Source organism: Sinohyriopsis cumingii, chromosome 19 (genome assembly GCF_028554795.1).
Source record: "Sinohyriopsis cumingii isolate HCF-2022 chromosome 19, ASM2855479v2, whole genome shotgun sequence".
Classification (NCBI taxonomy): Eukaryota; Metazoa; Mollusca; class Bivalvia; order Unionida; family Unionidae; genus Sinohyriopsis; species Sinohyriopsis cumingii.
The window spans coordinates 25792570-25820361 of NC_142979.1; the positions used below are offsets into that span (position 1 = coordinate 25792570).

The window sequence follows — 27792 nt, forward strand, 5'->3', positions numbered from 1 at the left end:
GTCAGTCTACCCAACGTGCTGTCACTTCCGGGTGAGAGTCGCCGGTTGCGAGTTAGGAACCTGTAAAGAAGCATAGTCAACACTATGTTTTCGGCAGCCTTGGGAAATTTATGTCGCATTGGACGATACTGTGCAATCAAGCAACATCATCTTTTCAGCATATTCTTCTCGCTGTCACTGTTAGGTCAGTCCTTTGGGATTGGGGAAGTTGTCTGGGCGGTGAACTGTGGAGGAGAGGCGCACACGGATATCCATGGCATACGCTTTGAAGCGGACCCATTACAGAGCGAGGGAATATCATCCGACTACGGAAAGAACTTGATGATACAGAGGGTTGTACCCCAGGATCAGATTCTGTACCAAACGGAGCGGTATCACGTGTCAAAGTTTGGTTATGATATTCCTCTTAAAGGGGACGGGGACTACGTCCTAGTGCTCAAGTTCTGTGAGGTCTGGTTCACAGCACCTAATCAGAAGGTAAAGACGGTTCAAAACCTTATCATGGTTCAGGGTGCATTGCTAGAATTTAGGATTTTTTTTCCCTCCATATCCCCACCGGCACACTAAACAAAAATTTGTTTCATTGATGCTGCCTAAATTTTACTGATCATGCTAAAACTTAGCCCTAAAACGTAAGACACATCACCCAATATTTTTGTTGGGGAGGGGAGGGGTAGGTGACAGGTTTTGCCGCCTAACTAACGGAGCGTGTTAAGCGTGTTTTGATGTCGACTAACAGTGTAACGAAAGTAAAAGTTTCAGGAATATCACACACAACTGGCAACCAGTAACGACGCTTTTCTACAAAGTAAAGTTATAATGTTTTTGTCAGACTTGACTTACCATCTCTAATAAATTCAGTTTCTCACAAAAGAAATGGACCTGTTTTCAAGTAATGTTGGCCTACATTTCAGTTGGCTGGAAAGCCAATAATGCTGAAATCAGGTTAAGTTGAAATATTCTTTAACGGAATGAATAAAAATATATTGGAACTGTAAGCAACGTTTCTTTTCATTCAAGAAACATATCCACCAGATGAACCTACTTAAACATACTTCATCATACCTTGACTACCATCACATTGCATCAAATTCAAATGTATGTCAATGGAACATGAAAATACGTCCATTTGCTAGTGTCATATTTTCATTCCGCCAGATAAAGACAGCACAGTAAGTATATTAATTACACATAAATTAGTGGAAGAGTGTTGATATAAGCAGCCAAGTGTTTGAGATATTCCTGAAACTTTGACTACTCATTCCGATGTCAGTTGACATTGGAACAGGCTATTCAAGTTTGTTATTTGGATGGTAAGGCATATCACTAAAACAAAAACAACAACATGTGCTATGTCTTACATTGTAGGACTAGCTAAAACTAGTCATACAGTGTAAAACATTGACCCTGATATTTGTTTTGGGGGTTGAGGTCTTACTGCATAAATAATGGTGCAATGTAGCGTGTTCCAACTCATCTAACATTGGAACAAGAAGTAAAAAAAAATCATAAATCTCACACACTTGGTAGCCCATATTGAAGCTTTTCATCAAATTGAAGTAATAATGTTTTTGTCAGACTTTGCTTACTCAGATGTCCTTTTTCTGAATTCAGATTCTTACACAAGCAAATGGATGTATTTTCAAGTTTTGTTGGCCCATATTAAAGTTGGCTGGAATGCTATAGAATCCGTGAATACTTAAGTAGGATTAAGTTGAAGTATGTTTTTTTATGAAACTATAAAGATATATTAATATTAAAGAACATGTTCAGATCACTTCATTTTGTTCAAGATGATTATCATCCTTTTTAACCAGTTTCTGCATTCCCGGCTTTGATCACATTCAGGTCAGTATGACTTTCAGTTGTAGAAAAGCATCGATATGGGTTGCCAAGTGTGAGCTGTTTTGAAAATTTGAATACTTGTTCTGATGTTAGTTGACATGGAACATCAGCACTATTATTTAGGCAGTAAGACCTTGACCCCCAAAACATAAATATCAGGGTTGCTGTCTTACATTATAGGGCTAGGCGAAATCAAACAGCAGCCATTACTATACATATTGTACATTACCAAGGCTTGTGAATGAAGTTACCACTGCTCTTTTGTGTTTTCTCTGAAAACTTAGTGCATAAAGTACACAACATACTGGGTCATAACTTGGACATTTGTATTAATTTTCCCAGCATTCTGCTGGCACTAAGTATATTCTTTACATGCAGGAGTCAAGCAAGACTTAAATTTTAGAGAAAGAGTGACTTTGGACTGATTAGGGAGAACTGGCAGCAGTGTATATGTGTGTGTATTTTTTCTTTATATTATTTGAATTTTGTCCTCTATTTCTCAGTACCCATTTAACTTTGGTTTAAGCAATACTTTATTTTCAAGTTGAAAAATCTTTGTTATATGTTTATTATAAACATATTTAGTACATGCATACAAATTATTATGTTCATGCCCATTGTATTCATATCTGAAAGTATATATTTTGATTCAGATATCTGCAGTGTATTTTGGCCATATGACTTTAAAAGAGCACATGTAATTAATATTTACTAAAAGGAGTAAGGAGATTATTGTCTTACAATTGGAAAAATGCATTAAAAAAACTACCACTTAAATGTTTTTTTTTTACTATCTGAAAGTTCTGTATAAAATGGCAGTCAAAATGGTTTCTAAATTATTTTGAAACAATAGCATTTATTTATGCAAAGGATTTGTATAATGCAATCAGGATTTATTTAATATCCAATGCTTAGGATGAGGGATGGCATCGTGTATACTTAGAGCATAGGCATTGTTATTACAGAGTAGTTCCCCTAATCTCACGAGCTCTTATGCAGTCTCCATCGAGCTCAGCAAGATGTCATCCAGATGTTGAACCTCAGTGCTTGTTGCACTAGAAAGTGATCTCCAGATTAAAATGGCATGCACTAATAATCACTTGCCAAGAAGGGAAAGAAGCAGAACACAGAAGAGTAACTATGGATCTAACTTTAATGAAAAATGGAGAAAATAATTCCCTTGACTGGAGTATGCACATCCATTGGGATTACCTTTGTGATTTTTGATCGCATGATTGCGAAGACTACAAAAGTGAATAATCCTTTCATGACAGGATTTAAGATTATTAAAAAATTTACCCTTGCTCGCTACAAGGTATCTAGAAAACACATTATCACCCAAGGCATTCATTCACAACAAAGACCAGTGAGCTTGCAGAGTCAGATGTGTTATTTGGATTACAAAGTCAGAGAGTTATTGCAGATTTTGTTGGTTTTTAACTTTGCTATAATAAAAGAAAGTTTTAAAAAGTTCAAGTGTAACTTACTAAAAAGAAGATGAATCATTAGCCTCTTTGATTTTTGGATAAATGTGTTCTAGGATGAAGTACAATGAAACCAATGATAGTACACATTTTACAACAGGCAGTAAATTAACTGCCATTTGGTTAAAAAGATTTATTTGGGTTTTTGTATTGGCTTATATGTAGTGTGTTGGTCTATAATATTGCTGCAAAATTGATTATAAGGAGACTGTTAAAAGTACAACTTTCAACTAAAAGGAAAATGAACTAATACAGTTATTTTTTTTAATGGACAATGCATTTGTTAATTGTGCATGTTGGTTTATTTGTATTTTTAGAGAGAGAAAGTATGTTGTGCAAGTTGAAATATCCTATTTCTAGCTGGAAAAGTACGGGTCAGAAGAAAATTTGTCAGTACATTTTTGACCCCCTGTTCTGACACCAAGTTTTTTTTTTAAACCCTCAATTTTACAACACTGGGGGATACACTGAAAGGCGCAAGTAACTGCTTACTATACTGTTCATGCTGTTGTCGATTAAACATTATGACAAGATAACGAAGCATTCATGTCAAAATATAACTGAAATAGACCCTTCTTTCCAACTGAATCATACAACCAAAGTATATTCTTAAAACAATGACTATTTACATAATTGATGTTTAAGTATCGCAACAGAAGTTAGTGTGTTTTCATCCAGTGGTGGGCCTAAGTTGCTGAAGTCATGCACATCTGTGAATGTGCAAGAGTTTGTCAGCGCAATTGGTATCGACACTGCATACAATACATTTTGCCTTGGGCCATAACACTACACTGGCATAACTTCCTGGTTACAGAGAGGGAGCATCTAAAAGATTATAAACTACTGTAACTTATTATACATTTGTAAAAAAAAACCTAGGGTGAATTCGTTTTCACTTTCCTAACGGAAAAAGATAAAGTTTACATTCTTTAGACAACTTAGTTGCCCACTTCACCTGGTAGCTCAACCCCTGACATATTTGTGACCATGCTTGCTCTTGTCATCTACTAATTTCTGCCATTTCGATGGTGGCTGCATACTTTGTGCAAAAAGACTTTCATATGCTTACAATCTTCAGTATATAGTGCATTGAATGTTTATGGACAATGATAAAAATTATTAAAGCTCTTTGTTCTGCATTATTCATTGAGTTGATTAAAGCAGCATTTTCCAAAAGGTCAGTACATGTACTAGTCAGATACTCTGTTATCATCAGTGCTTGTTGACGTTACACTGTTTTGACAATGATCACTGTAATGTACACCAGGAATGGTTTAACACCTGTTAATTTGCACTCTGGAGCATTTTATTATACATCATGAAATGTGTAGGATGTTAGAAAATTCTCAATTAACAGTAAACAGATCAATTAACCATTAGAGGAATTAACCATATATGACCACTTGTTTACTGTTCTGATAGTGACATTAGACAGAAGTCTTTTGAACAGATGAACTTCCCCATCTAGCTGACAGGAACCAGGCTGGAAAACTCAACGTTAGGGAAAACCCCAAAATGCAAAAACAAGATTTAAATAAATGTTTGTTACAAATTCTTTTTTATTGCAATACAGCACAAACAAACCTTTTGGGGACACTCTTACACATTAAAACCTTTTTCTATTTTTTGGCCATCAGGGGTGTGTGGGCACCTGTATGGTATGATAGTGACGGCAGTCCCTTTCAGTGTTCCAGAGGATTAGTTACAGCAGGGTTTTAGTGATACATAAGTAATTTCATTAACTTCAGGATAGTAGATTAGCATCAGTTTTGATCCCTGGTGGTAGTTTGTAGATTTCCATGCAAAAAATAATTATGCACATTAATTATTAAGACCTTTTTAGCACTTTTAACTCACTATTAATTCATTCTTAAATGTTCAGTAAACTACAAGGTTAACACTTTGTGTTCCTCCTTGGAATGTTAAGGCATTGCTTGACTACTTAGAAAACTAAACTGATTATTGACAGTATCGCTTAACACACTGCTTCTGTGTTAGTGCCAGTTGAACTGGACACAAATATTTATGGAAAATTGCCCTACAGCAGGGGTCACATTACTAGGCCAAGTTGAGCGGGGTGGGTGGGGTGTTAATGGAAATATTAATGAGTGATTTTGAGCATGAAATGGTGTTAAATACGAGTCGGATGTACATGCTGGATGGATAAAAAATAGACAGCATGATCCTTTCAATAATATTTCGAAGTTAAATGTACAAAGAGCAGATTACTGCGCCTAAGTAAAATAAAGACAATTTAAAAGTATAATGCAATTTTCATTTTTTTGAATTAATAAAATTTTGCCCTGCAGATCATATGGTACAAAATTATATGCATGTATTCATATCAGGGGTAAGATAAATTGAATAAAATAAGGGTTAAAAAATGAAGTTAAGAAGTCAAGATATTTATTTAATACCTCTGTCTGCACAAGCATTGATGGACTAAATACCCTTATACAGTATTATGGAACAGATAAGAAATTTGGCATGGTAGTCAGTAAACTACTGATTTGTGTTAGAGAAAAATACTCTTTTGGAGCAGATGTATCCAAAAGATAATATTTGCAAGCTCTGGAAAATTGTACATAACAGTCACAAAGATCAGTTTCCCAACATATTGAAGCTGACAAAGCTAGCTATTTATATGCCCCCTCAGGAAGAAGCACAAAACAATATTGGTACAAAGAAAAGGAACAGAGTATGCTCAGAATTAATTAACAGATTAATGCTTATACTAGAGGTGACATCTGTCAAAGATGTTGATTTCAGTAGAGCTCTAAGAAAGTGGAGCAGGAAGAAAGAGATATATATTGAAGTTTAGATAAATATTGACCTATGGCCGATTTTTTTCTCCCCCTTTTTTTTTTTATAAAGAGGGAGGTCTCCCTTAAGATAAAATGCTGTCACCATCTCTTCTTAAATTGTACACGGGGAACACATTTGAAATTTCTCTTTTTTTATGCTGAGATATTTAACCAGTGATGGAATAAATGAATTTATCATAGAATGAGCTATAATGCAGATTTCAAACTTAAGTTTATCATTTTGTGCAAGTTTTAAAAAAAAATTATAATAGGACTGGGTGTAGTCAATAGTTGTTGTTCTTCATTAACAAATACAACTACCTGTGGCTGCAGCAGTCTTTAGCATCTGCAGGAAGTAAAATGGGATAGTTGTTGTTGGTATTCAACCTTATTCACATGCCCGAATTTGTTCTAGGTGAGATTTTATTTGAATGAGGAAATTGCATTATTTCTTCTGTTTTGAAGATAACATTGTAATGTCTTCCACATGTAACTTAGACACAAAATTGGTAATAAGATGTTTTCAAATCATTCATGTTGTACAGAACAAAAGGAGTTAAATGGAGCCACTAATTAATGGCTTAAAACGTTAGACAAAACTCACTGCAACCAACAGGTAGTCTGTTTGAAAGTATTATTGTTATCTTCTCATAAATGAGAGTTGCATGTAAATATATGATAACTATATGTCTGTAATCTGCATACTGGAAATAGGACCAGAATGTCAGTATACATGAAAGGGCACCACCTACCTTCCAAAGATGGAAAAGCCATCAAGTTCCTATGTATTGATATGTATCGTATCACAGGCTGCATATCATGAATTGTATCGATATGCAGCACAGGTGTATTGTTTCGCTCCTAACCACATTTATATATTTGACTTTTGCCTCCCTTCACAAAATGTTCCTTGTTAAAGCATGGAGACAGTGCAAGGAGACAAAATATTGCCTAAGGTTAACTTAGTCTCAATTGTTTTCAGGTTTTTGATATCAGCGTAAATGGAGAGATAGTGATCAGTGAACTTGATATCTTCAGTAAAGTTGGTCGAGGTGTTGCTCATGATGAATATGTCCAATTCTCTATACATAAAGGAACGTTGAAGATGAATGGAGAAGTACATGATGTGAAAGATGGCAAGATAAGAGTTGAATTTCTAAAGGTAAGTGTTTGATTAAAAGTTTCTCTGGCACATGTACAATGACCCTGATGGACCAAAAGAGCTCATGGGATGGTCTGTTTGTCTATCTATCTGTTAGCACAAGTTATCTCTACACAGATTCATCCCATGGTCCGGTTTGTCCTAAATGAAAATGGTACCACTTGCAAATCCAATATGGCCACCACAGTGTCGAAAATGATATTGCCTTTCCTGATTGGATGGTCATATTAACGTGGGGTTTTCACTGAAAGATTTTTGTATGTTGTCCAGTTGCACCTAAATGAAAATGATGTCCATCTGATGTCATTCATCTTGAAAATATTGTTGTCACTACGCATATCAGTATTGCATTTCCACTGAAGACTGTCAAGTTAGTCCTGAATGAAAATGTTGCCAATGTGACATCCAGTATGGTGGCTACCTTGAAAATCATCTGATGGTTCCTTTTGAATGGATAGTTGTATCAACATGGGATTTTCAATGAAAGACATCTTATGATGGCCCTAGATAAAATATTGATGATCTGACATCCTATATGGCCACCATGAGAGTCATATTACTAATTTTGTTATTACTTGAACAGAAAGTCATATTGACATCAGGTATTCACCAATAGACTTTTTATGATCTCCAGTTGGTCTTAAATGAAAGTGGTGCCAATTTTACATTCTATATGGCCACCACAGCACCCATTTTCAAAGTCTTGTTATTGCTTTTCTTGATAAAAAGACGTCTTGAAAATGGTACTGTCTCTATTTCTCTGCAAATGAAATGCTTTATCAGCATGGGGTTTTCACTAATGCAGGGCTATTAATACACATATACCCTTGGGTTTTGATGGTTTGAATTTCAGTTTAACTTGTTTTTGAAACATGATAATTCCAGAATGTGCATTGTTATAACATGTTGATTTGGGCCAGAGTATCAGTCTTAATTGAACTTAATTTGCCGCTGGCACAATTCCCTACTAAATGAACACTGTCCTTAATAACATACTATGTACCAGTGACTGGCATTTACTGTAGACTACTGTTTACAATTTATTTGAGGGGCCCCGAATGGCCGAGTGGCCTAAGGCACTCTCCGTTATGGATCACTGCCATCTCACCTCTGTTTGCGTGGGTTCGAGTCTCAGATTCAGCCAATGTGGGTATGTGAGAAAGCTTGCCAGTAGCTTCTCGTGGGTCGGTGGTTCTTTCCGGGATTTTCCCGGGTTCTTCCTCCACCATTAATACAACGTATAGCCTATCGTGTGCTGAAAAATGGTGTTAAACCCTACAACAACAACAATTTATTTGCCAGTAATATTGCACCTATTCAAAATATATATAAACTGGGCAGAGCTAACATGTCACAGATGTCACACTTAGGTGGGCATAATTGAATCTAGGTTAGATTGTTCTGATGTTATCTTTGAAGTTTATGGTAATTAGAGGAAGAGGAATCAGTTATAACTGCACTAACGTTTGATCAAATATCAGCATTTGTTGGTCTGCCCATCAATATACATACTCTATTGATGATAGGGCAAAAATATTGTTTTAAAGTCTGACTGTGGCACATACTGTTCTGTAGTTGAAATCTACCCTACTGCTTTTGAAAATAATTACTATTATTATCATTATTATTATTAGTATTATTATAATTTTAATACACAATAATTGGTATATATGTGTGTTTAATGGTGGTTAATATGCTCAATTAATGTCAATTTGCCTGAACATACACTTTCTCCCAATGCTAAAAAAAATGCTGGCTAAGAAGTATGAAATAGGGAACATATCTCATGTTGAACTGGGAGGAATAATGGAAAGCAGTCTGCAACCTCAAATAAAACGATGATATTGCGAGTCTGTTAAGTACAGTTAATGTCCTCAGTGGTCACAAGTCAGTGATCTTTTAGAAGGACCCTAAAATTGTGGATTTTATTTACCAAAAAGTCTTTGCAGTAAACTATGAGATACACACCTATTCCTTTTTCAGCGAATTGTCATACACTGTCTCATATGAATGAATCATTGGATGTTGTAATTTCTTCTGTCTCAGAAATGACCTGCCAGTGATCATTCCAATCCTCAGACTAAAAGGAAACAGAAAGTTAGTAACAATTGTGAGGAGGAGAATAGATCTGAAATTGTAAGAAATCTTAATCATCTCTTTGCTCCACAAAACACAACAGTTCCAACTAAGCTGTCAAAAACAAAATTACTCTTGAAATTTCAGTTTTGACTCGTCAGACTTTGGTGTCACGGGTCGAATGACTGTTCCGTGGTAAAATTTATTGAGAACCCTGCCAATAGACATCTTATGATACCAGGTTGGTCCTAAAAGAAAATGTCAGTTTTTGCGTCCAGTAAGGCTGCCATAACAATTGTCATGAAAATCTTCTTATCACTACTACCCCTGAATGGATGATCATTATGACTTGGGGTTTTCACCAAAAAAATTCTAATGATGTCTGCTTGGTCATAAATGTAAATGTTGTCAAGCTGACATCCAGCGTATACAGTCAGCAGCCAATTTGAAAATCTTGTTTTCGCCAAAGAATATTCAAAATGGTTTCGGGCACTTCATTCATAATCCCTTTGTTTTGAGCATATCTTCCCAAGAACATAAACTGAAGATTACCTTGGTGGTGATCCTCATTCGCTTGGAGAGTCAGATCTTAGCTAGGGAATGTTGTTGCCCTTTAGGTCTTATCACTGCAGTTGTTAAGCATCTTGCCTTATGTTATGAGACCCTAGCAGATCATCATTCTAATCCATTGGGGGCCAAAACTTGCAAATTGTGTAAGTTCCAATCCGAGGATCAATCCATTTTGATGGTGGTTAGCTCCCAGCAGCAACCACCAAAAATCATAGCCTGCACAAATGCCAACATGCCTCGATACATTGCCCACATCTGGCTCTGCTTTCAAGTGAGCCACATTTGGAATGTTAAGGAATGCTTATGACATTTCAGGCCCCGGAAATGAAGGCCTTTGCAAACATTTCAGTCTGGACATGTCATCAATAAAAGATTCTCTCATTCTTCACAGCAACTGTACTGTCATCAATTATATAAGAACAGAAGAGAGAACCAAATACCCAGACATCTGCCTTCCCATTTGGACTTTTTCTCAGGCAGTGTTCTTGTCACCAGATCCATGATCAAGTCTGTCACATCCCTGGTTGTCTCAAGCTTCTGGTGGACTCACTCTCTTGATGGAATCAACTGGTCCTCACTGCATAGTCCTTTGGCAGATCTGCATCTGCTGGGATTGATCTCTTACAGACCTCATTGCAATGAGATTGAGTACCAGGCTCCTCCTGATCCTTGTCTCACCAAACCCAAAAGCCTGAGCAGCCTGTGCCTTTGCCCCAAAGTGAAAGTCTCAAGGCACATACTCTTATCCTTCTGATACCCAACATGTAACAGAAACTTACAGAATATGAATGCTGACTGTCTTCCTAAGTAAGAGAAAATATGAATCATTGGCCTCAATGCAGAGTCATGGGTTCTGAAAAGGGTGCTGCATTCTCCTTGTTGTTCAAACAAACTCCATGATTTCAGACACATTTTTGCTATAATTTAAGGGAGGCTATAGCTTCGAAGAAAGAACTTTTTAAGTGTCAGTGTGTGTGTGTAGATATGTATGTCTGCTTACATTACACATAATCCTTCTCATCCATCCCTGCAATGTGAACATCCTTTAAAGTCGCATTCAAGTAAAAACAACTGGTATAGCCACCTATCAGGTAGAAAGGGAAGATAACCCATAAGAGTTGTTTCCCTTTGTCAAAAAGACGGTATTGTAATGTGTTCAGGAAAGTTTTATAGAAGAAACATTTACTAAAAAATTTGCTTTCTTCTATTGTCATGGAATATTGATTGATTTGAAATGGATTTGCGCTAAACCTAATATAGAAAAAAGTGTAATCTTTTTCTTGATTCCTTCTAGTTGTATACAAAATTTAAAAATTTCACAGTAATGGCTTTGAGAATTATTATACATATATTTGTAGCATCACAAACAATTACAATTGTCATGGTTATCAACTACTTTATTTTTTAATTGATTTTTTTTATGAGACTACTTCACAATGAACAAGCATTAGAAATAAATATTTGTTACACAGCAGTATTCTCATTATGTTCTAAAACTCTGCAACAGAAAAAAGGTATCATTATTGGGATTGCGGTTTATTGCTGGGACTGTGACCTATTTCAAGAAAGCAGTCCTGTTATCCAACTATCCGAATCCTGCAGAGAACCCTCACTATATTCACAGATCTCCTCATTGATTATCTGTTTATTAACAGTATTGTACCTGATGCACAGTGTTGTTGTACAATGGCATTGCATACATGTATTTTTCAGTATTTGGTGGTACCGTAATGTTTGAACAGTTACATCAGTTCTGATGCATACAGTGTAGTGACATTTGCCATAACATATGATTGCTGTTGCTATGCCTGTAACTAACAACTAACTATTCTTCTTTAGATATGTTACCTTGGAAGTATGACCCCTACCTTGCAATATTGAACTTTAAAAAAAATCTGATAGAGTCAGGCAAGAGTGATCCCCACCATAGACAGGGATTTGCATCAAATCCCACACTGTGACAAGTTGGTTTGCAAAAGTTACTTGTCCCATCATTATACTCAACACAATAAAGTTCTTAAGTGAAACCTTTCAGAAACCTAAATGTCATAATTTTCCTTTCAAACAAGCTGTTACACATCTTTTACAGTTTGATATGGATAAAGTCAAGCCTCTGAGAATGTCAAACTTGTGTGATTTTTGTCTGGTCAGACATTGTTGTACATGCAGCAGATCACTGGTATTTTTAAGACTGAACCTTTATTAATACACTTTCACATAAAATTAAGACTCCTGTGGATATTTATATAAGTACATAATTACTTTTCACAAGAAAATGGCAGTAACTTACATTTGAATGAAGAATTTTAACCATTTGAATTTCTACAACTTTCATACTAAATGATCCATTTTGGTTAAACTCTGTTCTAGGGAGCTACACATAAAAGAGGATTACCAAATGGCCATACAAATTAAAACATTACAAGGTCATTATACCAACTAGATTTTCACCAATTACATTGTCAGCTTTATACATATAAATAGATAATAACAGAACATATTGTGTGAAAGTTGGTGGTAATTGGCTGAGATAATTAAAATACTCATTCAGATGTAGTATGGCAACATTTGTCTTGTGAAAAGTAATTACATATTTTGAGAAATATCTGCTTCCGCCTTACCTTTGGCATCACAATGTGTCAGTCAGTCCTGAAAATATCTGTGACCTTGGACAACAGTAGAATTGCCAGATCAGGTGAAAAATTGCAACAATTTTGAAATTCTCTGTCTCCTGTCAGATTCTGATTCATATAGATAAAAGTGTGTGATAGCTCATCAAAAGGGAAGCTTTATCCACATGAACATGCCTAAATTGCTGAAAGTGTCACAGTAAATGTGAACATCATTAGGAAACATCAATTTAAGTATCACAGTAAATGTGAACATCATTAGGAAATCTCAGTTTAAGTGTCACAGTAAATGTGAACATCACTAGGAAATCTCAGTTTAAGTGTCACGGTAAATGTGAACATCATTAGGAAATCTCAGTTTAAGTATCACAGTAAATGTGAACATCATTAGGAAATCTCAGTTTAAGTGTCACAGTAAATGTGAACATCATTAGGAAATCTCAGCTTAAGTGTCACAGTAAATGTGAATATCATTAGGAAATCTCAGTTTAAGTGTCACAGTAAATGTGAACGTCATTAGGAAATCTCAGTTTAAGTCTGAAACTGGAACATACTGTTCTCAATATTTACCCATCTCAGTGTGAAGCTTATACGAGTTATCCATGTAAACATGTTGTAGACTGACAAGTAGTCAAATTAAGCAGAGGTTATTTCTAACTGATGCATGCCAAATGTTAAGTGATGTGGAACTTTCAGCACTTGTTAAGGGTAGAAAATGCACTCAGATTTGTTCTCAAGGTGTGAATCGGCATCTAATCAATCTAGGATGAGTGGGCAATTTCCTTAAAAGAAGAGTTGTCTCCAGTGAGCAGTCTTAACCAAGGCCCTGACCATATATGAGATAATATGTGATATATATATATACTAGATATATATGACCATATATGAGATAATATGTGTGATATATATACTAGATATATATGACCATATATGAGATAATATGTGTGATATATATACTAGATATATATGACCATATATGAGATGATACGTGTGATATATATACTAGATATATATGACCGTGTATGAGATAATATGTGTGACATATATATGAGATAATATGTGTGATATATATACTAGATCTGTATGATGATATATGAGATAATATGTGTGATATATATATATATATGAGATAATGTGTGATATATATACTAGATATATATGACCGTGTATGAGATAATATGTGTGATATATATATGAGATAATATGTGTGATATATATACTAAATATGTATGATGATATATGAGATAATATGTGTGATATATATATATGAGATAATGTGTGATATGTATACTAGATATATATGACCATATATGAGATAATCTGTAATCATTTCAAGTTAGAATATTATACTCTGGACAGACATTGCATCCAGTCTGCAGGCTTTGCAGGATAACTAGAAAAGACCAGGCCTTCATGCATTGATTGACAGAAGTTCTTTTTTGCTACTGGCGGTGTTTTGCCCACCATCTCCAGAGGTGTACAGAATCACAGCATCTGTTGAATTCCTTGTGAAAATAGACCAGCCCATATTCAAGTGGTTAACAGTCTGGTCAAATGGTGGGTTTATTGCATTGGCAATTACTAGACCTGAATCAGTTTCACAGATGGTGGATGCAATGAACAACATCACTCAAAACACTTGCCAGTGCCGTGACAGTAGCCAAGAATCTACAGCTCACAGCAAAAGATGTGTGGCTCTTAACTTCCATTTTCCTCAAAGTGCATCACAAAGCTACACTAAGATCACAGCCATTACCATCAGACCTGCTCTGGTCAGATGGAGGAAGTCTGTAAGTAGGCCCCTGCCTCCAAAGCCATGTCCAGTTGGAAAGCTGCCTTTCTGGCCCTACATGCATTCATGTTATTGAGGGCCAGTGATGACAAGAAATGTGTAGGTAGGGGTCATTTTCACCAGTTTTTCTCCCTGCCAGCATCTTTCTTGAAAGAAATTACACCATGTTCATGCTGTGGTTATCACATAGTATGGAAATGAGCTGGTTATACTGACATTGTTATGGAATAGGAAAGACTTGGCTCTACAATCCATGGATTCTGCAGATCACATTCAGTACCCCTCCTACATTGTCAGGGCCTTTGTTACTACATATGTTCCAAATGATCCATTATAGCCTTTATTCTGCAGGAGAAAATAAACTGTCTTATCACAAAACACAGATTCTCCAAATTTCTTTTTTCAAGACTGTTCTTTATTGACAAAGGGTAGTGGCACACTTTGGCCAGTCATTGACCTGAGCTCTTTCAGCCTCGCCATATAGGCACTGTACTTAAGAATGGAAATGCCAAGACTGGTTCCAAATGATGTTTAGAAGGGAGACAATCAGTCTAGAATGGCAGTATTTGTACTTCCATATTCCAGTCCACAAATCCTTTGGGAAATAGCTGACATGTGCTTTAGGGAATACAGTATTCTGGTTAAGAACACCATGGACAAAGTAGGGCCTAACTTTAGGTCCATCTCCATAGCCATGACACCCAGCTATCTGGGAACATGCTACAGATCCACCAGGTGAGTTGTGTTTTTTTTTATTCGATCATGCTACAAAACTATCAGGCGAGTTGTATTTTAATTTGAGAGATGAATTCCCAGGTTTCACTTCTACTGCGTTTTTTGTCAGCTAGAACAGAAGCAGTAATTGTCCTGTTTCAACATTTCACCCAATTGGGGATGGAGTTAAAACACTTGTGCTTATCTCCCTTAGGAACATGCTTTGAAGATCCTCAGGATGGTGTCATCATTCCTCACAAAGAATTGTATCTCAACCCCAGAGCTCCTCTGTCTCTTCGATGCGTCAGGAAATCTTAATGGCCTGGGACACCTGTTTACAAGACCATTGCAAATGATTTGTTTTGTTGTCCTGGTGGTCACATGTCAGCCTCTGTGAGAAAGTCACTTGGCTTATGGTAGGTATTCCCTCATACATAGATCAGGCCTCTCAGAATCACAGTTTGTTTTCATGGCAGCACAGCAGTCTGTGTTGCTTACCTCCAGCCAGTTTTTCAATTACAAGCAGGTTGTTGTATATCTGTCTCCTGGAGAGGAAAGCCAGCATTAATATATTTAATTGATGGAAAGACATGCTAGATGGAAAGGGCATACTTGTTAATTCATCGTTTACAAGAGTTATAGCTCCTGATAGGCCAGCAGGTCCAAAATTCGATTTTCCAACAGACATTCTCCTGCTCTGCCAAACAAGATGTAGAAAGTTCTCCCACTGTGATGCTCCCATCGTTATGAGCAGTATTTGGGTTTTGTTTGTGATGTGGTATTTTATCATTTTTTACATACTTGCTTACAAGCTGCACAGAACCAGATCTGCAATCTTATAATGTGTAGGCAGATCTCAGTCATGCAGTTTTTTAGGAGTAATCAGTAGAAAAATACTGTAGACTCTGATCCGCTAACACATTTGTATGACAGCAAATCAGTTTCTTTGTTGTTGTTATTGTTGTAGGGTTTAACACCATTTTTCAGCACAAGATAGGCTATACATGGCGGCCAGTATTAATGGTGGAGGAAGAACATTGGAAATCCTCGGAAAGAACCACCGACCCTCGAGAAGCTACTGGCTCAGTTTCTTTGTTGTTTGCATTTAAACATCCTTGTAAGTGAGTATATACAGTATTTGTTATCATCCAGTTGGAGCATTTGTTACATCTGAAAATCCATAACGGTGTTTTTATCTAACCTGGATTAGCAGTTGACAAGACTAAAGGAATCCACCATATAGTCCAGAATTGGGAAATCCCGCCCAAGGGTAAGAATTTGTAGGTAGGAATCGATTTTTTTCTTTTCTTCAACATGTGGATTATTTTTCCTTCTTTGATAAAGTGTGAATAAGAATTGCTTACCCAGCAAGGACAAGACTGAGTGCATATATTTTGTTTTTGATAGTTCAGTATAGCATAGATACAGCATAGTTTAGAATAGACATTTTGTCATAGTCACATTTGTTAAGGCCCAGATATGTTATGTTTCTTTCAGGGAGACTTGGACAATCCAAAAATCAATGCATTGTATTTGATGCGAGGAACTCTAGATGGTATGTATTTGTAGTGTTTGAGGTGCATGTAATTTACCTTCATTAATTATCCTTGAGATGGGGAATTGTTGAGTACCTGAATTTATTATCAATGAGCATTAGAATTGTTGTGTATAGTTTCACCTGCATTAATTATTATTTAGTAGTAGAATTGTTGAGCTTGATTTTATGTGTATTCATTATCTTTGAGTAGTAGAATGTGGAGTACCTGCATTTGTTATCCATGAGCAGTACTTGTTGAGTACTGTAGTGACTTATATATTGAGGCTAAGTGCAAACTGAAAAGATATAGATTTGCTATTGCATACAGCATTGACAGATATGGCTTTATGCAGTTTGTTAGGAGTAATCATTAGAACAAAAAACATAGACACCGAGCTGCTGATGTATGATGTGATGGCAGAACTCTGTTTATGTTGTTTGCAGTTGGACTCAGCATATAAGAAAGCATATACACTAGGTTCTGATCAGGTATGGGGTCATTTACAATTGTAATCAAAATTGATTGCAATTGATTACAGTGTTGCGGTCTGAGGTTTATGGTCTCCATGCTGTATGATGCACTGGCAGTCCAAGTTCCAGTTGATGGAGCTGTAACAATTCATTGATGCACACTGGTATCATGATATTTCTTTCCACCTATGCATGTATTAGTTGAAGTCAGTAAGTTCTGGTTCATTGCAGGTTAATACATTTGAAGTAAGACAGTTCATAAAATATCATACATCATAATATGCATCCTAAGAAAATGAGAAATATAAATTATCCTCAAAACAGCCATTTTTTACATTTCTTTCAAAAGAAGCAGAGCATATTACCAATAATTAGAAAGGTGGTCAGCTTGATCTTTGTACAGCTATTCTTATTCATCTAAACATTGATATATAATGATGCATATCACATTGCAAGCTCAGTGTGTCAGAAACTACAAAGCAGTACTATTACAACTCTATGGTCATAAACAAAGTAATGTAAAAGAGCAAAATGCAACAAGTTTTGTAAAATTCAAGAAATAATTTATTTCCCTACAATGCAAGAAAAATTTAAAAGTGTGATAGTACTGCAGATTAAATCCCAAATAGTCCTAGAATGTCTAACACAAGTCCAATGAATAAAGTTGTGGATATACTTGAGTGATCTTTCAAATAAAATTTAATGCCAAAGATGTTGGCATGCCTGAAATGGCTTGTTGTCTCAAATGTACTGAAATACTGAACACAACAATGAGACTGACTGATTCTATTAAAGGATCTTACAGTACAAATAAATAATTTTCCAGTAAACAATATAATATGAAAGACAAAAATAATAACCTTTTTGAGGGCCAAATGTTAATTTCTAGAACATTTAATTATAATTAGGTCTTGTACTAAGATAATACTGTTTAACATACACTTGCAGAATAAAATAAACTGTTTTGTTTGCAGAATAAAAAAAATCAATGATTCTGGTCAGGTAGACAATGAACTTGATTTTGGACAAGGTCAGCTACAAAATACAATTTTACAAAGCTCACAGCATATAATGAATAATGCAAATTGAATATTTATAATATTTTTCGTGATACATATTATTTGATTCACTGTAATTTGGGATTTATATTTTGACAGTGAACAGGTCTAGAAAATAAACATTAAATCGTACATAGAATTAACAGCATGAAATATAATCTGTTAGCATGTCATGTTGCAACAGATTTTCTCATTGGAGTGCACCTTACATGTCAAGGTTATATACTGACAAGGACAAGTACTTTATAATTTTTAAATCAGTCAACCCAGTGGTTAAGGTACTGGACTGGTCACCAGAATCATGCAGGTTTTATTGGATGAGTTGCGATCATGTACATAGTATGACCATTTTGCTCTGCTTGACTCATTAATCTTTAAAGTGATGCAGTGCTATAAACACCAAGCAAAAACCAAATCCACTTTACCCTTCACCAGTGTCTTTATTGGTTTATGTAGCACCATTGCTATATCTATGTTTGCAGATGTGCCAAAGTTACCTGCCCTGCCTGGCCAAGACATTATTGAAAAAGATGATGAGGAGGAGGAAGAAGAAGTAACAGAGACAAAACCAGCGAAATCTCACCGTCCTTCTGGGCCCAAGGTCAAGGACCCTTATGCAGCAGACGACACCAGCACCATGTTGCTTCCTGTTTTTATAGCTGTTGGGGCTTTCATTCCCCTTCTATTTTGTCTATGTAAATTGTGAATAGGTATGCATAGATAAATAAGCTGAGACATTTGTATCCTGTATCAGATAAAGAAAATTTTCAATTTTTTTATTACAAACCTACCTTTCTAAATTGAAATAAGAATATTTCGTCTTGTTCATTTGTATGCTTGTATTGATATCTCAGCAGATTCGCAATATTTCTTTCAAGAACATAAATGAAATTCTTCTGTTTGATTTTATGATTTTTTTAATATTCCAATATGCTATTGTTGAAATGTTTTCTAAAAAAATACATGTCTCCAAACCCATTTTGTGTTTACTGATGTGCCTGGGTTTGAATTTGTTCTCTGGTCCAGAAAGGCCATATTTGGAAGTGTTATATTTTTATATGACATTATGATACTTTGTTATCTTATCACAGAAAATGTGTATTGACTACATAATACAGAAAATGTGTATTGACTACATAATACAGAAAATGTGTATTGACTACATAACACAGAAAATGTGTATTGACTACATAATACAGCTTAACCTCATTATAACAGTGTAGTCTGAGTCCATTACCACCAGCCATGTTATATAACAAACCACGATTTATATGGATTCGTGATCAATTGAAAATAGTGTAGTATATAGAACCGTGGTATAGCAGGCACAATCAAGTTTTCTTTCATCCCTTATTATAAATTAGTCATGGGGTCCATAGTTGTTCTGCATTATATCTGGAATTACATTATAATAAGGTGCATTACATTGGGGGAAAGCTGTACATCAAGTCCTGGTATAGTGTATGCAAAATATGTGCTTGACAGATCATTAGGTAACAGATAATCTTCATCTCATTAAAAATCTCTTATTTTACTTGATGCTGAATATATGTTGGCTGTAAATTATAAGCACAGATAGGGTGAATAAAACTTGTAGAAATGTGGGACCATAATTTCCTTTTTGTTAATAAAATTTCCGCTTCACACCCCTTCCCTGAAATAAGTCTAAAGATGATATTCCAGCTTGTACTTTTTAGAATAGTATGGTTGGTGTATTTTTAATTTAAGGGTTTTTGTCTTTATCTTTGTTTAGTATGCCTATTGTGTCATACCTTAACTTGCACAGCACTATATAGCCTTGATTGTAATGATGTGCTGTTAACCCACTGACCCCATCCCCCAATACATACATACATACATACATACATACATACATACATACATACATACATACATACATTTTGGAAATGAAGTCATGTAGATTCATTATAAAACAGCCGTTGCACATGTTGCATTTTACATGTTAGAATTTCCTTTGTGGAGTAAACTTAATGATTTAGTTCTTGATGTGTAATCAGCTAGGCATGATTTCAGGATAAAAATGTCCAATAGTAAAAGCTGCTTTAATTAATCTTTATTTAGAAACATTTTAACTAGTCTAAAGACAAAGATTGCTGTCGAAGTTTTCAATAATTCATTATTTCTGATATTTGTTTTCTATGTGTTCACAAATAATCAAACTTCTGAAAGTTCTTATTTAACACCAAAATGAGCTTAGTCTTGAAAAATAAAGTTAGAAAATACTTGAGTTTCATTAAGATTTTAAACATAAGTGCTAAATCTACCTTTTATTAGACATTTTCAAATTTCCATCATTTTTTCTCTAAAACTTCATATGCCTCCATGTTAGGGACATTTACTATAATTTTGAATGTTTGTTGTTGGTTAAAGTTTATGTCACTTTTTAAAATTTAAGTTACCTTTTACCTTTACCCAATTCACTTTGTATATATAACATGTTAGAGTCACTTGCTTTCATTTGTTATTGACCCTGTGTCATGAACATTGATTTGTGAAAATTATGCAAACAGTTTTGACTGTACATCATGTCTTGTTTAAAACACAGTTCATTTTGTTAATTTAAGCTGTGAAATGATTTTAATGAAACATGCTTGTATTGAGATTTTGAATGAATTTGATAATGAGAAACAACCATGCATATCATTAAGGTGAACCATGCTTGTAAGCTTGCAAGTCCATGTGTCCATGCGTCCATATGTCCATTCTGAAAAGCTTGTTAAGAAGATGCTGCAAAACCACACAAAGTTATCAAATGAAATTTGATAGGTGTGCTTTTGTTGATATTTGCTTGACACAATTAAATTTTAGAACATTACAGGAGTTTTTTGGTTTGTTCGCTTTACTGGAAAATGGTAGAGTTTAGGGGATGGCCTGTTCTTTTTCTCACATTTCTGAGCCATAAATGAGCATCTAAGCCAAAATGATGTGGATACTGACGTAACTTTAAAAAATCAAAATGCCTATCAATATTTCCTTACCTTTAGATAGAGTATAAGTTTGATTTACATGCAAAAAATAATAATGAGTAAAGTAAGATTGTTTAAACAGAAAAATAATGTTTTAAGAAATTGCTTTCAAAGAACAAGAGTTGAAACAGCTATGGTAATGGCAATACACAGCATCTGAACTGTGTTGTACAGAAAGCTTGAGCAATGAACAAGTCAGAAAATAAGTTCATATCTTGCCCATAAGAATATTCAAGACGGGCCAAAAAATAATGAAATCATCCTCAATTCAGCTTTGATTTACTCTTCATAACTAAATGAAAAAATGAGATTATGAATTTAATTACAATTATAGAGACAGCTTTTGTAACTTGAAATTAGACTGGCATGGTCAGTCGGGGCGTATGTTTTCAGAACATTTCTACCACTACATCTTTTAGAACATGCACGTTTTGCAATTAATGTTTTCCTGATTATTGTTAAAGAATGCTCAAGTGATGGCAGAAATTTTGAAATTTTTGCAACTTTTTGCACATTGCATGCAGTATAAGGTCAAGAAAGTTCCACAAGTCAGAATAAAGGTCACATGTTATGATAGAGCTATTCTGCACTAGTTTTGCACACTAGAAGACATGATCATGTATGAGAAATAATGTTTGTTCACAGTAATTCTTTTGTTGGTGACGAATTTTGCAGGAAACCAGATGATAAACCTGTCTTCTATGATAAGCTTCAAAGAAAATTTTAATGCTATATGTCACTGTTGCTAAGTGCATATGAAGAATAAGCACAAATTACCTAAATTAATTTTTATTTTATTAAAAAAGGATATTTTATTCACTTGTTAATAAGTTTTGTCAGTAGTGTAAAAGTGTAAAAGAAAATTTTATTAATCATTTGCCAACAAATCCTGTGAAACACTAGGATTCAGGCATCGTTTTATTTTATTTCTGATAGTCCAATTAAAAGTGTAGCTACTCTGATGTTGAAAGTAACTTTTCATATATTTCTTCGTCATCTTGTCTTGCTTTGCCTGGAGTTACATGCAGTGGTTTCCAGTATTTTATCTGGGTCCCCGAGTGGCCGAGTGGTCTAATGCGCTCACCATTCCAAATCACTGCCATCTCACCTCTGTCTGCGTGGGTTCAAGTCCAAGGCTCGGCTAGCGTGGGTACGTGGGAAAGCCTGCCAGTAGCTTCTCGTGGGTCAGTGGTTCTTCCCTGGGTTTTCCAGGGTTCTTCCTCCACCAGTTATACTGGCCGCCATGTATAGCCTATCTTGTGCTGAAAAATGGCATTAAACCCTAGAACAAGTACAAGTATTTTACCCAAATGCAGTGTGCAACCAGTTGCAGAAACCTTTCTTATTATGGGTGATCTGTATGTACATTATATGATCGCATGTTGAAGATGTTAAAACCGACTTTAGTCAGATATTGATTTTCCTATCAGCCAGTTAGAAGCATGCTTTTAGAAAGTATCATTGTTTTGTGATTGGTTAAACCAGAGTCTCAAGCTCAAGATTTATGATTTCCAAGCCCGGAAAGTACAGCATTATGCTTTCGAATTCTACAGATTCATCCAGTGGCAAGGCAGATACTGGTAAGCTAGTATTGTTGTGGTGATGACGAGTATCATTTTCCTTCATTTTATGTGAATGGTTAAGTTGGATCGCAGTATACTTCTTGATTAACGTGACACTGGGACTAGGACTGTTGCATTTTTTTTTATATAAATCTGTCTTGTAAACTTATTTAAAAAATCAATATTCTGTTTAAAATGTATTAAAAATTTTTTATACCTAAAGCGTGAAAACAGTTTTGGAAAATTGATAAAATCAAAATAAGCTTCATGTGTCATTTATTTTTACATTTATGGGGGTCTCCAGGTGGCTGAGTTTTTTAAGATCACTGACAGCTCACTTCTCCCCACGTGGGTTCAAGTCTCAGGCTTGGCCATTGTGGGTATATGAGAAAGCTTGCCAGTATCATATCTTCTCATGTGAAAGTGGCTCTTCCGGCTGGTTTTCCCAGCTTCTTCCTTCACCAGATATTCTGGCTATTGTGTGCAAAAAAACGTCATGAAACCCACAACAACATTTATAGTCCACTATTCTTTAAATAACCTAGATAATATCAGATATACTTTGTACCATATGGTATGCATATACATGTCAGAACTGTAAGCAGAGAAATTATATTAGTCAAATTTATATTTAAAGTAAAACATTTGTTTACAAAATGATGTGTTTAGTCTTGTTACTATAATAATTTTATTGATAAACTGCTTAATCTTTAGATACCAAGTGAAAATGTGCAAAGTAATGTACAAATGGTCAGGTTCATTTAGAAGTATTTCAGTGTCACTGACATCTGTTAAACTTGTGGATAAAATCTAACAAACTTATGGAGTTTCTTTTCAACAATATAATTGCATACTTTAGCAATATTTCTTCTTCAACATCAGTAATAAAGGGACTGGTTATTACTTTGACTTTTCATGCTAGAGAAAACCACTATGGTTGGCTGTGACAGTTTAAGATGATGTGTAAACAGAATAGTTTCGTCTCTTCAGAAACTTATTGACATTTACAATTTGTGAATATGACTGCCTTATTTGTAGTGCAGCAGCACAACGCTGTCTTTGCAATTCCCAATTTATAATGTGCAGCCACTGGCAGGGTTGATGTGTGTTTATAGATGTTTGGTGTTTGCCTCTTTAAACCAGAAGCTTTCTGTTGTTGGATGAAAAATTTAGGTACTTTATCTTGGAACTGGATTTCGAACTTCTGTTCAAAACTTTGCCAGCAGAAGTCTTTAAGTTGATATAATTAGGTCAAATGTGTGCTAAACGCAACTTCCTTCTTTACTGCAGTTTATTGTAGAAATGTGCACTGCAGCCACCAGTTGTAGGAAGCAGACGGATAAATAAGATTTTATGTCTAAAGATATAAGTATTTAAATATTTCACAGTTGCGGGCTTTTAAAGCCATGGAATCAAAATAAAGTATTTTGGTAGAGTATTTGAGTTTGTTATTATTTTGTACATAACTATGTATATTTTTCCATAGTTGATGTAGGTTTGTTTTGTTTTTTAATGCTTTGTTATTGTGTAAGTGTATCAGTATTTGTTTTAGGAAACCTTCTGCTTATTATTTAACTTAGCAATAAGCATACACTTTCATTTGTATAATTGCATTTGTGAAATTTGTTTATATAGTCAATTTTGTTATTTTATTGCTCTGTTGCTTGTCATTAAAAAACAAAAAAGTGTTAGCATGTAGGCATCATATCAAAAACCCAGGTTTAATGAAATTTCAAAGGTTTCTTTCTCATTTGAGATTTGTATCACTGTCACCACCACACTACATTTCCTCTACCCCAAGTGCATGTATATCTCATCTGCTTGGCTGTGTATCATGTATTTCTCAAAACACAGTTCTCAGTATTAAGTTGTGACCTATTTTAGATGTTAGAATTTTTGCTGATACAGAATTATTTGAAAGATGAAAAAAATATCTCTCTAGTTATGCAATTTTAACAGGAATATTTTTGTTCTTGGAAAGGAAGATTCTCCTGACAGAACAAGCTGAAGCTGTTTTTCAAATGAAAAATCAAAATATTGTGACTGTATTTTATAGTCCTATGTGCCTGTTGGGTATTCATTTCATTATTGTCAGTCGTGCAGTTGGAAAGATTCTAAAATATCTGAATTTGAGGAAGATAATTTGAGATGTTTAGTGAACCTGGGGTCTGGGATGTGTCATATATATTATATATATATATATATTGGATCAGATGCCATGAATGTAGTGTACCGTAAGACATGCTTACTTCTTAAACATTCCATGTTTTGAAGTCCCACTTTACTTCAGTTGCCTCAGCATTGAATACCTTGCTTACGTCACTCTGCTGTAAAACAAATAAAAAATGTCCAGTCTAAAAAGCTTGTTAGGAAGATTAAGAAAAAACGTTGACACTTAGTAGTAAAATGAAATTTGGTATAAATTTTTAGATATCTATATGAGGTGATTAAATTTTTAGACCATGGGGAACATCCTAATTTGCACATGTTTATCTTGCAGTCCATAATAATGCAAAAAGCAACTGTTACTGCAGACTTGAGAAATTTGATAGTTAAGTTTATATCCATATATGAATATGTAAATGACTTTTTTTTAGATTCTATTCCATTTAAGTAATTTGTCAGTTTTATTGTACTTTTGGGGATTTAGTCATAAATAACAATTAGTAGTCATTTAAATATGTGTATGTCAATGACATCGGATTTTTTGCAGTATATAAGTACATATACCATTTTATTTATTTTGGAGTTATTTTTCTTTTTTTTTGAATTTTTAAATGCAATACACAACTGTTTCCATGGCAACATAAACAGCACCATTATCAGCAATTGTGTAGTGGTTTGGGTTAAATTTTTCATTTGGGCCAAACATAAAGGCCCTTTTCTTTATTATTCACCTTTTTTACTTGATCACAAAACTGACCTGCAAGACTTGTTTGCCAAAAAAATAAAATGTTACATTAACACAAACATTGGTGTAAAAAAATGTTAGAAACTTACCCCTTGTGAATTAGGGTTGATTTTTTAGTGCATTCTGAAAACTTCATTAAAATATTTTGATGTTGTGATCATTTGAATTTGTATATGATATATAATGGCAGTCAGGTGATACAAGTCCAGAATGCCTGACAGTCATGTGATGCATCCAGGTGATATAAGTCCAGAATGCCTGACAGTCAGGTGATATAAGTCCAGAATGCCTGACAGGTGATACAAGTCCAGAATGCCTGACAGTCAGGTGATACAAGTCCAGAATGCCTGACAGTCATGTGATGCATCACACTGTTGCTGTCTATAGTATTTCCTGGTAGTCAATAGGTATTGACGTGAATCAGAAACCGACTGGAAGATGGTGGTATATTAATTATGGCATCAGTCCTAAGCTTCTTTTAAATATTCTCTTTATCATATGATACCATCGATGTAATGGTGTGATGCATTGCTGATGTTTTTCATGTTAATGTATGAAGTATTGCATATAACCCTACACTAGGTAATTGTCTCATTAATGATGGTATTTTCTGATAAGAGTTATTGAAAATTTTGACATTTTTTTAATTTGAGAAATTTACTATTTCTTTTGTTTGTTTTTTTTTATAAATGGAATTTAAGCTTGTAAGAATATAAATTGTTAATTTTGAGTCAGAAATTTCATTTTAAATGAGCCTTTGTACAAAAAATCTGTAATTGTATGTAGGTTGATGAATATCAGAATCATGTGTAATGTCTTTGAAGTAGATTCATTAAAGTAGATTGCCTAGTGTTAAAGATAAAGAAAGGTTTTGTATGATTGGCAGCTGTTTAGGCATTTCTGGGGTGTTTTTACAGGTTTTTTTCTTACAATTCATGAAGGAAGCCATTACTGCTTTGGGAATATTCAGTTATCAGCTTTATTATTTTAATTATTTACATTACCAGTGTGTAATGTTGATTACTTGTTTGACTGATAATCATTGAAATATTTATTATGAAAACACCATGACATAAAATGAGGTATAAAACGACTGAAATAAGTAATGCATATGAAAGAAACATTGTTGCAGCTTATACCCTTTTCAGGCATATTAAAGAAACATTGTTGCAGCTTATACCCTTTTCAGGCATATTAAAGAAACATTGTTGAAGCTTATACCCTTTTCAGGCAATGGATGAAAATTAATGGGGTTATCAAGAAATTGTATGCTTCTTCAGCTTCTTTCAACCTCTGATACTACTGTCTAGAAGAAATGGAACAAGTTATCAAAATGTGTGTGTCAAAGACATGTAGATGTTAAATAAGTATATAGATGTTGATAAATTTATTCCCATTAAGTTTTTTTTTAAATAACTAAACTGGTAATGTGAATTAGTTTATCATTTATTTTTGTGAGTGTCAGTGGTAGTGATTTTATGTAAAATTATGATTTTGTTGGTTGCTAATGTCATGGATTGGGGAAGGGTCCTATTGTTTACGCAGAAGAATTATTGTTCATTGTCTTTAAATTTATGGTTTCCAGCAACCACGAAATCCAGGAAAATTGGTAACCCAAAATATAGATGAAAATTACTATCCCACAAAGTCCAAGATAATTGCTGTCCCAAAAATCCATGAAAACTTGCTGTCCCCATGAAAATTACTATCCCATGAAAAATAGCAAATTCATAATGTATCTGTTGAAAATGATTGTGATTAATAATTTTGAAATTTAGAAGCATTCATGAGATTCAGTTTAAAAGTTGTGGTTGATATTTTGGATGGAGATAGTTACATAGACTAAAGTCTTTTGAGATCATGGAAAATTTCAATATTGAAAACTGGCACCATCACGTGAAACGCATAAATCTTGAACAGTCATTTAAAAATTGAACAATGCTGTAGATAACATTAGTAACAAGTACCGCTATGTGATAATTCTGAATATCTGTAAAAATATCCCAGTATATTCAAGATTTTTTTAAATGTATGTTGTGTGTTCAGTTGTTTGAAATAAATGGTCATGAAATATAGATTTTTCTCTGTAATTGTTTATTGTTTGCATTTTTTATGAACACCTGTTTGATTATACCCCTCTGTGTTGATGGAGTTAATACATTGTTGGGAGGAGGAATAAACTTATTTAG

General features: G+C 34.6%; 1 protein-coding gene across 5 annotated transcripts; it reads left to right on the forward strand.

The window, feature by feature from the left end:
* Positions 1-27678, forward strand: LOC149775315 (malectin-B-like). Of its 5 annotated transcripts, XR_016416591.1 has the most exons (6): positions 1-477; positions 7116-7295; positions 16575-16632; positions 18626-25797; positions 25842-25899; positions 25931-27678. XR_016416591.1 is itself a non-coding variant. In XM_089944142.1 (4 exons), the coding sequence occupies exons 1-4, from the start codon at positions 85-87 to the stop codon at positions 18847-18849; spliced, it is 855 nt and encodes a 284-aa protein (XP_089800268.1). In that variant the 5' UTR covers positions 1-84; the 3' UTR covers positions 18850-27678. The 5 variants fall into 5 exon arrangements, 1 of the variants encoding a protein (XP_089800268.1); XR_016416588.1 differs by having other exon boundaries at positions 18626-25899; XR_016416590.1 differs by having other exon boundaries at positions 18626-25841; positions 25873-27678.
* The last annotated feature ends 114 nt before the right edge of the window (positions 27679-27792 follow it).

Excerpts from the sequence above, each read along its gene's own strand:
- LOC149775315 (XM_089944142.1), top strand. The coding sequence starts at position 85 with ATGTTTTCGGCAGCCTTGGGAAATTTATGTCGCATTGGACGATACTGT. Across the intron at positions 7,296-16,574 it reads TAAGAGTTGAATTTCTAAAG|GGAGACTTGGACAATCCAAA; the intron begins GTAAGTGTTTGA and ends TGTTTCTTTCAG. Across the intron at positions 16,633-18,625 it reads GATGCGAGGAACTCTAGATG|ATGTGCCAAAGTTACCTGCC; the intron begins GTATGTATTTGT and ends CTATGTTTGCAG.